Raw genomic sequence first — 12,139 nt, 5'->3', positions numbered from 1 at the left:
ATACTTCTTTTGGCATGTTGCCACCCAAGTTTAGCATTTGAACACCTTATTTTCAGCATAATCCACCCCCACCAATTGCCATCGAGTCTATTCTGACTCATGGGATACCTTGCCTTTAGTTCATATAACTGGGAAGGTGGAAGTGGAAACCATTTCACCCTTAATTGGTAATAACTGACTGACAAAAAGCAGCATAAATTAAAAGATAATTCAGATATTTCCTCCAGAGAGAGGACTTTTTTGCTTTTAGAATTTCAAAAGAAGGGACTCATTGTTTTATTGGAAATGAAAATGTAAAATTTTACTCAAGATTGTAATTCAATATAAAATGCTTCTGATTTATGTATTTTGGGAGGGATATGAAAAGAAAGACAAAACAAATGAAGGGGAAGTGAAAGGAAAAGGCTGATATAGACTTAAGCATAGAACATAACATACACAGACACAGACAGTCTCACAGAGAAAAACAGACATCGAAAAAGACACATATCTAGAAAGAGGGGCAAATGTGTATAACATGCACACATGTAGCCAGTAACATATCTTCTATGTGGTAATATTCCCATCTTGTGGCCTTTTAGGGTATTTCCTCTAAAGAATTTTAAAGTTATTCCATAGCCAGTTATAAGCATAAATGGGAATCACCTCTTGGCACATACCTTAAGGGTCAATTGAATTAAGTCAAAGTCTAGAGACTAAAAATCCCCCACTCTGTCTAGGACTTCTAGCTCTTACACATGATGTCACTTCTTAGCACAGAAGGGAAAATGGGAGTCCCCAAAGCATTCCATTCACACAGATCATAAGAGACAGTTCACACAGACAACAACCCTATTGCTTCTTGCCCAGTTTTTGTGCAATAATCTTAGGGAAGATTCAGGGCCAATTCCTCTCTTTAACCTCGGCCATATCATCTTACCTCTCCTTCATCTCCTCTGTCTCTCACCCCAGTTCATTCCTCAACACCCAACAGTACCAGCAACTGCTGGAAAGATCAACTCCATCTTGATTTGTTATCACCATGATTCTGTCATGATGCACGCCTGTTTTTTGACTAGTGAGTGGTGTGAGACAGAGGAGAGGAGGAGGCATGCCTTGTGTGTGACCATCCTGAGAAAGAAGAAAGAAGGCAATCCTCAGACTTATGCAGTGTTCCATTGATAGGTGGGCACATGAATCAGGCTCAGCCAGTCAGAGCCTAGAATACCCTGGCCACAGTGATTGAGTCAAGATGGGTGATTGGGTAAAACATTCCGTGCAAAAGCCTCCAGGTAGAATTCTCAGGACAGATCAACTAGACTCCTACGCATTCATTCATTCATTCATTTCTTCATTCATTCTACAAATATTTACGTGTCAGGCATCCTGTACACAGAATGAAGCTTAGAGTACAATGAGGGAATAAGAGTGAAGAGAGAGCCAAGGGGGGCTGTGAGGAGGGTTTAGAATCTGTATGAAGGTCAGGAGGTAATTGCGTGTTGTGTGCTCATAAATTACTTAAAAGTGCTGCAATAGCAGCCATCTAAGATGCATCAATTGGTCTCAACCCACCTGGAGCAAAGGAGAATGAAGAACACCAAGGACACAAGGCGATTATGAGCCCAAGAGACAGAAAGGGCCACATCATCCAGAGACTACATTATCCTGAGACCAGAAGAACTAGATGGTGCCCAGCTACAACCGATGACTGCCCTGACAGGGAACACAACAGAGAACCCCTGAGGGAGCAGGAGAGCAGTGGGATGCAGACCCCAAATTCTCATAAGACCAGACTTAATGGTTTGAATGAGACTAGAAGGACCCCGATGGTCATGGCCTCCAGACCTTCTGTTGGCCCAGGACAGGAACCATTCCCAAAGCCAACTCTTCAGACAGGGATTGGACTGGACAATGGGTTGGAGAGGGATGCTGGTAAGGAGTGAGCTTCTTGGATCAGTTGGACACTTGAGAATATGTTGGCATCTCCTGCCTGGAGGGGAGATGAGAGGGTGAAGGGGGTTAAAAGCTGGCGAATTGGACACGAAAAGAGAGAGTGGAGGGAGAGAGCGGGCTGTCTCATTAGAAGGAGAGTAATTGGGAGGGTGTAGCAAGGCGTACATGGGTTTTTGTGTGAGAGACTGACTTGATTTTTACACTTTCACTTAAAGCACAATAAAAATTATTAAAAAATATATATGTTATTAAAATTAATTCCACCTAAAAAAAAAGGTGGTGTAATGGTTAACCATTTGGCACTAAGCAAAAGCCCAGCAGTTCAAACCCACCAGCCGCTCCTTGGAAACCTTGTAGGTCAGTTCTACCCTGTCCTACAGGGTCGCTATGAGTTGGAATTAACTTGATGGCAATGAGTTACTTTTAAGGCATATGAGTAGACTGATATATTTTGGAGGAAAAAGGAATAAAGTAAAACAATCATGACTGATTCTCATTTAATTAATAAGAATCTATTTTGGTTAACTGAAATCTGTGAAAGCTTAAGCTAGATATATAAGCAAAAATGAGGGAAAAATAATGATCAGAGAGTGGGAGTTATGATTTGAAAGGACATCTACGAAAAAGTGAGTTTTGAAAAGATTGAAAAGTTCATGGTGGAAAATGGAATTAAAAAACCACATAACCAAACCAATTGATGAGTTTTCAAGGTTGTTTGGAAGCAGATCCCCAGGCCTTTCTTCCAAGGCACCTCTGGAAGAAGTGCTTAATCATTTGTGCCTCCCAAAGACTCCGTAGACAATGGAATAGGGGAAACAAAAACTGTGTCCCTGAGGTATGGGATATAGCCTAAGGAAGGACGCTGTGCCAAAAACTAGTAAGTGATGTGTGGGGAGGCACCATGCAGCTTGGTTGATAAGAGAAGAATCGGGAGAAGGCAGGCTTGGAGTTCTAGTATAAGATATTTGAATCATATTGCACAGGTGATAGGTTTCCATGTAGGTCTTAACAGAGTGAATAATTACTAGTCTAATCATGGCCAACATCTTAAATTCCAGAATGCCCATCCAACAACCTTGATTCCAGGGGCTCAAAGGAGACTGAGAAGAAAGCATGGAGAATGTTCTGGAAAATGTCCACATGTTATTTCTCCCCTAGAGCTCTGAGCCCATTTTTCTATCTGGTCTCCTGTCCTGGATGAACTGTTACAGGCCATGTGTGAGCCAGGAGGAAACATCTTTACATGGACTATTGTCAAGTTAAGGTGTCTGTGTAGCGGAATATTATTTTGGCTATTTTGCTTCTGTTTCATCCTCCTTTTGGGATTTCCTTTTGGGGATCGACTTCTCCCTTACTCTCTATATCAGAGCACTGAATATCATGGACACAGCGATTGGTTCAAGGATGGGCACATGACGCAGTATGGCCAATCAACGTGATTTCTGTGACTCCTGAGAAAAACTCCCTTTTCTACTGATACTGCCAGCAGTAAGGAGGTTATGAGCCTGAAGCTGCTACAGAGGCTGAAGACAAAGCCAACCCTGAGGAAAAAAGTATGAAGAGATGGAGATTAAAGTATCTGTTGTAGCTGGAATATTTCTGAAATTGTCAGTATCATAAGCCATTAACTTTCCTTTTTCTATTTAAGCCAGTTTGGTTTGGGTTTTCTGTTGTATGCAGCTAAAGTCCCAATCCTGACTACAGCATAACTCTTTCTTGGCTTCTTTCTCATAGGCCTGAACTCTAGTCTTGCCCATCTGGATCTTACTTTCTTGTCTGGGAGAGGAGTCATTAAACAGCAGAACTGGCTAAAATTGCCCTCTAGAAGCCCTTTTTCCCTTCGAACCCACACTGGTCCTTCGGGCTTTTCAAGAGCTGGGCCCCTCCTTCCAAGGGACATGGAAGGGATGAGAGGAAAAAGAAGGGATGAGAGGAAAGATTGACCCTTTATTCCTCTTCCTTAAAAATCCACACCTTAGCATCATGGTTTCTGAAGTCCTTTTAGTCTTTGACCTTCATTAAACTCCTCTTTCTTTGCCAGGGTAGGGCTACAGTATGAGGAAGGAAGCTTCTCTGAGTATATCACAGCCTTTAGAAATTGTAGCCAACGATGACATTTGAGCAAGATTTTCTCATAAAAGAAGGGCCGAGAATGGGCAAGTCCTGGCTCCCCCTGCCAGTCTAGACAGTCTCTCCTTCTCATCCCAGGAAAACTCCTGCAATGTCAGTCATAAGTTGTACACTTTGTTTCTTGGTATCTTTTCCCAAAGGTCTGTGGTAGTTGGGTTCTGTATATCAAGCTGTTCTAGCTATAATTTTTTGCTTAGACACTACAAATTAAGTGTAGAAATGCCACCTAAGTTCTAAGTTTTTTCTATGATAACTATTTCAGTGCTTCATTTTGTAATATCCAATGTCAACTTCTTTTAAGAAGAGGTAATTTCTGTGCTCTTGGTTATCTTGTGTCCTAAGCTTGAGCTTAGTTGGCCTGTTGGGTGGTCCAGCAGAGGCTGTAAGTGGGGATGAAACACAATTACACTAGCTTCATGCCCCCTGAGTGTATGGAATGTAACAGGTACTCAACAAAACTTGTCACTCTCCAGGGAGCAATATCTTTATTTTAGGAATTAGAAAAACACTCTGCTCAACACTAAATCTGTTCCAGGGCATATAAAAATCTTTATGGGCCACATTTTAAGCACTCTGAGCCAGACTAAGGAATAGCGGAGCCGAGACCTTAAACTGGAATCAAATGAAATTACTATTTTGCAGAAGTCAGTTGCTTAGATATTTGAAAAGGTAGTTTGAATAAAAAACTCCATTTAGTGGCCTCATTCAGATACTGCCTTTTTTTGAGGTAACCATTTTATCTTTTTTGCCTGGATCAGCCCAACTCTGCTTCATGACGCCAGTCTACCAGTTCTCTTTGAGTTGATTCTGACTCATGGTGGCCCCATGTGTATCACAGTTTTCAATGGCTGATTTTTCAGAAGTAGATCACCAGGCCTCTCTTCTCAGGCACCTCCGGGTGGACTCGAACCTTCAATCTTTCGATAAACAGCCAAGCACATTAAGCGTAGGCACCACCCAGGGACTCCATTTCACTACACAGAAAACTGTGATTAAGTTAAAGACTTACCTGCCAAGCCTCAACTTTCTTGATGTCTGCACAGGAGCCATTGGTGAAGAGCCCTTTCCCAGGTAAGCAGGTGTATATATCCTGTAGGGCATGAGCAATGGAGTAGACTGCCAGGTACACATTGTAGGATATCCGTAAATGTGTGTAATCTATGTAAGGGGTCTCGACACTGCTGATGTTCTCATCCCCTGTACAGAGAGGTCGGAAGGCAGTGGAGCTGTTGCTAAACCTGCTGCCTCCTTCTTTGTGATCTCTGAGTGAAGGGTCCACAGGTAAGGGTCCTTTAGCATTTTCTTGGAGGTGGCAGTTAAATGTTTCTTCCCAAAACTCCTTGGCAAAACCATTGTGGACAGACTTCCTGGGATGTACTTTCTGCAAAAATTCCCGGAACCCTGGGATCTGCCCTGCCTTCAGGCCAAATCCAATAGTGCCTCCGACTACATGGAAGTATTCCGGCATGGCTATCAAGGAGGAGCTGGCCCAGGCCTCACTGGCCAGCCAGATCCTGCCCGTGATATTGCGCCTGACGATCTCCTTGATGAGGGGTTCGAGGTCGGGGCCACTGGAGAAGACAACAATGACTTTGGCCGTGGAATTCTGGATCACCTCCACTACGTGCTGGATCTCTTCCTCATCCGAGTACTGGGAGATGAGCTCGCTGAAATCAATGCAGATGTCCCTCTCTTCAGCCTCCTCTCGGAACTTCTCAATCCCTGGCCGGCCATAGTCATCGTCAGCGGCAATCGTGCCCACCCAGTTCCAGCGGAAATACTCGATGATGTCTGCCATGGCTGTGGCCTGGTGTTCATCATTGGGGATGGTACGGAGGAAGGACTTGAACTGATTCTTATTGCTGAGGAGTCGGCTGGAGGAGGCGTAGCTGACCTGGAACAAAACAAGGACACAGAATGAATGAGTGAGTGAGTGAGGTGCCAGGAGAGCCTCAAGGCTGTTGTGGACATGACTTTTTAAGCACTCATTCATTGGACAGGCTGATCTTTGCAGACAGGATGGAAGAGTGAGAACCAGAATCTTCTCCACTACAGGGGGAGCACCCAAGCACCTGTTAGTCTCTCAGGGAGCTTCTAACTCCTGGTGGATTTTGAGGGATGGACAATGGGTTGGGTTTCCATCATGGATTCCAAGAGGTTCCTACATGTGCACACGTGTGTAGGTAACAAAATGGGAGGAGGTCCATCCTCTCTCTGAATGATAACCGTAAGGGGAGGCAGCCTCCAAGGAGGAAAACTGCTGGACTTTAAAAGCAGAATCCCATTTCTGCAATTTATGAGATAACTGACCTTAAATAATCTGCTTGGCCACTTCAAGCCTTATTTTCATATCTGTAAAATAATTAATACTTAAGCTTGCAGTACTCTCATGAATATTAAATGATAGAATATGTGTACACAGTGTCTGATTTAAAGCATGTGCTCAAAAAATCGGAGCAGCTGTGAACAGTTACAAAGGGAGTTAAGGGATTACTGGAGCCCTTGTGGTGCAGTGGTTAACAGCTTGGCTGCTAACCAAAAGGTTGGCAGTTCAAATCTACCAGCTGCTCCTTGGAAACCCTTATGGGGCAGTTCTTCTCTGTTCTGTTGACTCAATGGCAATGGGTTTCTTTTTTTTTTTTAGGGGATTACTAAAATCTTAGGAAGCCTACTCATATATGTTCACACATACAAGCTGTTTTAGATTTTCACAGCGCTACCTTCAAATACAGGTTTGATCATAAAATCAACGCAACAACGGTAGGCCATACTTATCCTTTCAAGGAAAGTCCTTAATGCACTGTTGTGTAGTTTCTTCTAACCTCTTCTGTGCTGCCTCACTGGTTGTAATATATTCATACACACACCTTCCGCTTGTTGGGCCCAAGTTCTGATCTGAGTGTTTTAGCTTCCCTAACCTACCAGTCCCTGGAGAAGGACATCATGCTTGGTAAAGTAGAGGGTCGGTGAAAGAGAGGAAGACCCTCAACAATACGGACTGACACAGTGGCTGCATGATGGGTTCAAGCACAGCTATGATTGTGAGCATGGCACAGGACTGGGCAGTGTTCCATTCTGTTGGACATACAGTCACTATGACTTGGAACTGACTCAATGGCACCTAACAATAAACCTACCTCTAAAGAGCCCTGGTTGTGCAGTGGTTAATCACTTAGCCGCTAAACAAAAGGTTGGTGGTTCGAACCCACCAGCTGCTCTGTGGGAGAAAGATCTGACAGCTTGCTTCCAAAAGGATAAAAAAAAAAAAAAAATCCATTGCCATCCAGTCAGTTCTGACTCATAGCAACCCTGTAGGAGTAGAACTGCCCCACAGGGTTTCCGAGGAGTGGTTGCTGGATTTGAACTGCTGACCTTTTGGTTAGCAGCCAAGCTCTTAACTACTGCGCCACTAGGACTCCATGAAAATTACAGCCTTGGAAACCCCATCAGGAAATTCTACTCTGTCCTATAGGGTCTCTATGAGTCGGAACCTAGTTGACAGTAACAGGTTTAGCCTGCCTCTGGAAGGAACCAGGTTCCCTATCGGCTACTCTGTCCTATAGGGTTGCTATGAATCAGAATTGACTTGATGGCAACCTTTTTTTTTTTTTTTCCTGTGGGCTATGAGGAGTCCCTGGGTGATGCAAAGAGTAACAAGCTTGGCTGTTAACCAAAAGGTTGGAGGTTCAGGTCTACCCAGAGGCACTTGGGTGATGTACTTCAAAAAAAATCAGCCACTGAAAACCCTATGGAGCACAGTTCTACTCACACACACGAGGTCGCCATGAGTTGGAATTGACTGGACAGCAACTGGTTATTGGTCTGGGTTATGGGTTATGATGGAGTTCCCGAGTAATGCAAACAGCTAATGTACCTGGCTGCTAACTGACAGGTTGGAGGTTCTAGTCCACCCAGAGGCTCCTCAGAGCCAGAAGAAAGGCCTGGCGATCCACGTCAGAAAAATCAGCCATTGAGAACCCTGCGGAGCACAGGTCTGTTCCGACATGGGTGATCACCACGAGAACCCTGCGGAGCACAGGTCTGTTCCGACATGCGTGATCACCACGAGCTGCAGTCAGCTTGACGGCAACTGGTTTGGCTTCATAGGTTATGAACCTGAAGTTCTTCAGAGAAGCCCCGAGGGTTTTCCTCTTCCTATTGCCAAATTTCTCTGTTCTTGTCCGTCCTCCAGCTCTCCGTTCCTACTTGATGTCCCCCTATTCCACCCCCCTGAAATGCTTTAGCTAACAGTAACCTCAACTTCAGTAATTTCTGAGAACTGTTGTTTCTCATTTAGGCTCAATTAGCTATTTAGGCTCATTGAGCTCAATTCCCATCACCACAGTAACCATCATGGGCATCGTTTATGGTCAGAAAAACATCCTTTCCTCTCCTAGCTTTCCAGTGAGTTCAGTCATCACACAGAGCTGCTTCCTTTTTTTTTTTTTACATCATGGCAAACGTTAGAATAAATGGAGGAGGCTGACCAGCCCTAGCAGGGGGTGTTCCGACCACCCCATGCCCCACTTAGCCATCCCAAAGCTGGAGAGGGTCAATATCTTCGTACGGCTTTGACCTGTTTGCTGTACTCCAATGCACTGTGGCTCACCAATTAGGAAGTTTCACTTTATTGACAATTCTGTTTGAAGAACCAAAGCCAAAATTACACTTGATGGAATTTCTTCTAGGTAACGAAGACACATTTAGTATCTCTCGTTGCCTGGTTTTCTAGAGTTTTAAAACTTCTTATGGAAATAAGGAAACCCTGGTGGCATAGTGGTTAAGTGCTACGGCTGCTAACCAAATGGTTAGCAGTTCAAATCTGCCAGGCACTCCTTGGAAACTCTATGGGGCAGTTCTACTCTGTCCTGTAGGGTCACTATGAGTTGGAATCGACTTGACGGCACTGGGTTTGGTTTTGGGTTTTATGGAAATAATTTGAAGAAATTTGGGGGACTAGACAGGAAAAAAAAAAAGCCTTTTTAATTATGCTCACCAACTGAAGCAATTAGTTTTACATGTTCAGTGTTTCAAAATGAATTTTTCTAATATGTTCCTTCTCAGGAAAAAATAGTTTCTACATTAAAAATATGAAAGACCTTTGGTCCATGAAAGAAATGGACCTGCTTTGCTGAAGACAGGCATGCCTTTTCTGACAAGAGCTTTGATTTTTGGAAGCTGTAATGCCAAGTTGACAACTTTTTTCTTTTATCAGAATAAGTACCTTCTTGCTCTACGGCAGCAGTTCATAAGTAGTTAAATTAAATATATATATGTGAAAATACAGTCACATACCACTTCAACAATTTAAATACATAAAAATCACAGAAAAAAAACTGAGCAATTTGTTTAGATATTACCGTTTTCTAGAAAGCTGTTTGCAGACCCAAACAGCAGGCTTCTGAATCAGGATTTTGCAAATGCAAGTCCTACCTGGCTATTTTGTAAATCCATCATTACTTGCGTCTTGATCTGCTTTTTGAAAAATGGATCAAAAAGGGTCTTTGAAAGGAATAAAAATGAAAAAACCAAAAGAATGTATTTATATTTGTCCAGTTTTTAAAAAGGAAATAAAGCTAGAAAAGTAGGGCAAATACCACCGTCTATCCTTCTTTAAAAAAACAAACAAAAAAAACCCTTGAAAATACATAAAACTTCTGTAACATAAGAGGGGAGAATTTCATGAGTGATTCAGAAAACTGTTCTAACCACCGTATCCTAGCTGGTCTGCTTGTTCCCCCTACACGGTGGTGTGGTTGGCATAAGAAACACACTGAGCCTGGAATTCCACTCTGCAGGGCAGAGGTTCCTGGCCCTGGCTGTACATTAGACTTGCCCAGGGAGCTTGCAAAACTTCCTTTGTCCTGGTTGCTTCTCTGGTCAATGAAATCGCCATCTCTTGGGTGGGTGGGACCCAGGCATAGTATCGTTGAAGTTCCCCGTGTAATTCCAACATGCAGCTACGGCAGAGAACCATGGCTGTATATAAACTGACATTGGTTTGCCTGCTCTTCATTGTAGTTACCCTCTCAGCACTTTTGTAATTCACGTTCAACTTAACTTCATCCTCCATCCAAACTACAAAGAACTTAAAATCGCTTCTTCATGGTCTTTGTTTGCTGGATGACAATTATATCTTATGCCTGTTGGCCACGGGTCACAACTTACTTCAGCTGTGTATTTACAATATTTCCAAACAGCTTTGGCAATCCCATGTTACTGTATGGTATGCTAAATTTAACAGTGCATGTTTGCATCTTGCCCCATCCATTTACTGCAGTGGGTTTTGTCAGATCACTTTGGCACAAGACTTACACAGCCAGGGCTTCCCCACGGGAAACACCTTTAATTCCCTGAAGTAAGGATTTGGCAAATGATGACACAGCTTTCTGAGTTGTCACATGTATAAATACAATGGGATAATGTCCATCACCAAAGAAATAGAGACCTCCCAACACAGAAATGTGAATTTACCAAAGGTACCCTTAAAACTTTTAAATAGTAAACATTAAAAAAAAATTAAAGTGTGGTTTATAATTTAAAATTTGGTTGAGCTGATCCTCCATCCATGGACATTTAGGTTGTTTCCAACTTTTGATGATAATAAAATGATGTCACAGATCTACAAATATTAAGACGAAAAAAGGTTTACTTTATGGTATTAAGGGAAAAATCACTTTATAGAATGGCATGTAGACTTTGCGGCCTTTTTTTCTTTTACTTTAAGCAAATGTTTAATAAAGCACTTAAAATTTCAGTGAACTGTTAGTATCTGGAAATGCAACCGTCTCTCCACCACCACGGCTGAGCTTCTGCTGGGTAAAGGCTACCTGTTCGTATGTGCTCAACAAACACTTGTTGAATGAAACAGAATATTCTACATTCCAAGAATGTGCAAGATACTGAATTAGTAAGTTCCTGATTTCTGAGAAAATGGGTTTTGCTTCCCTTTGCCCTAAACTTTCAGCTAGACAGTAGAGAAGCAGAAACTTTGAGGCAACAGGATTAGAGGCAGATTCGGAGTTTTGAGAGGTGGGATTTATATCGTATGGTCTCATTCCTTTTAGTTAAGGCAGAAGAAAGTTCACTTACTAAAGGAATGAGATGGGAAAGAAACTGAACACTGAAAAAGAAGGCAAAGTTTTATACAAGAAATTTTAAAATAAGTTCAGAAGAATAGTGAAGGTCTAGTTGACATTGTAGAGATTAGGCTGGGTCTCTATGATAGTAAAACCACTTGTTAAGAAGTTAAAAAATACTTTATGAATTTACTCATTTATTTGGTATTATAGTAGACTTAGTATCTAGCTGCTTGTGAAACGAGTAAATAAATGTATGTCAGCTAAAAGATGTGTTATGCATTTTAGGAGATGAAGCCCATAAAATACCAACTGCTTTTTGATGAATTCAACCTGTATCTTTAAATAAAAGAATCCAATACAATATTATTCAGTGCTAAAAATGAAAAAACCTGGATGAATCTTAAATGCATATTGCTAAGTGTAAGAAAGAGCCTGAAAAAGCTGTCTACTGTACGACTCCAATATATGACATTCTGGAAACAGCTAAACTATAGATAAACAGGTAGCTAGGGGTTGGGATGGTGGGAAAGGGCAGAGTTGATGAGAGGATGAATGTTTTTTTTTTGTTTGTTTTTATGGTGGTGTTGGTTGGTGTCATTGAGTCAGTTCCAACTCATAGTGACCCCATGCACAACAGAACAAAACACTGCCCAGCCCTGCACCATCCTCACAATTGTTGTTAGGATTGAGCCCATTGTTGCAGTCACTCTACCAACCTATCTTCTTGAGGGTCTTCCTCTTTTTTGCTGACCCTCTACCCTACCAAGCATGATGTCCTTCTCCAGGGACTGGTCTCTCCTGATAACATGCCCAAAGTATGTGAGGTGAAGTCTTGCCATCCTTGCTTCTAAAAGGAGCATTCTAGCTGTACTTCCTTCCAGGACAGACTTGTGCATTCTTCTGGCAGTCCGTGGTATATTCAATATTCTTGGCCGACACCAGAATTCAAAAAGGCATCAATTATTCTTCCTCTTCCTTATTCACTGTCCAGTTTT

The 12,139-nt window shown here is 42.4% G+C and overlaps 1 protein-coding gene across 2 annotated transcripts in view; it reads right to left on the bottom strand.

Annotated features, from left to right (window-relative positions):
• The window catches only part of CASR (calcium sensing receptor), a 110,311-nt gene that overhangs the window by 22,495 nt on the left and 75,677 nt on the right, over positions 1-12,139 (bottom strand). For both annotated transcript variants that reach the window (XM_049877901.1, XM_049877910.1), the window contains exon 4: positions 5,072-5,956. In XM_049877901.1, the coding sequence (XP_049733858.1) occupies positions 5,072-5,956 (885 nt within the window). The remainder of the gene's footprint in view (positions 1-5,071; positions 5,957-12,139) is intronic.

This window comes from Elephas maximus, chromosome 1 (assembly GCF_024166365.1).
Source record: "Elephas maximus indicus isolate mEleMax1 chromosome 1, mEleMax1 primary haplotype, whole genome shotgun sequence".
NCBI lineage: Eukaryota > Metazoa > Chordata > Mammalia > Proboscidea > Elephantidae > Elephas > Elephas maximus.
This window is presented reverse-complemented; position numbering and strand designations above follow the sequence as displayed.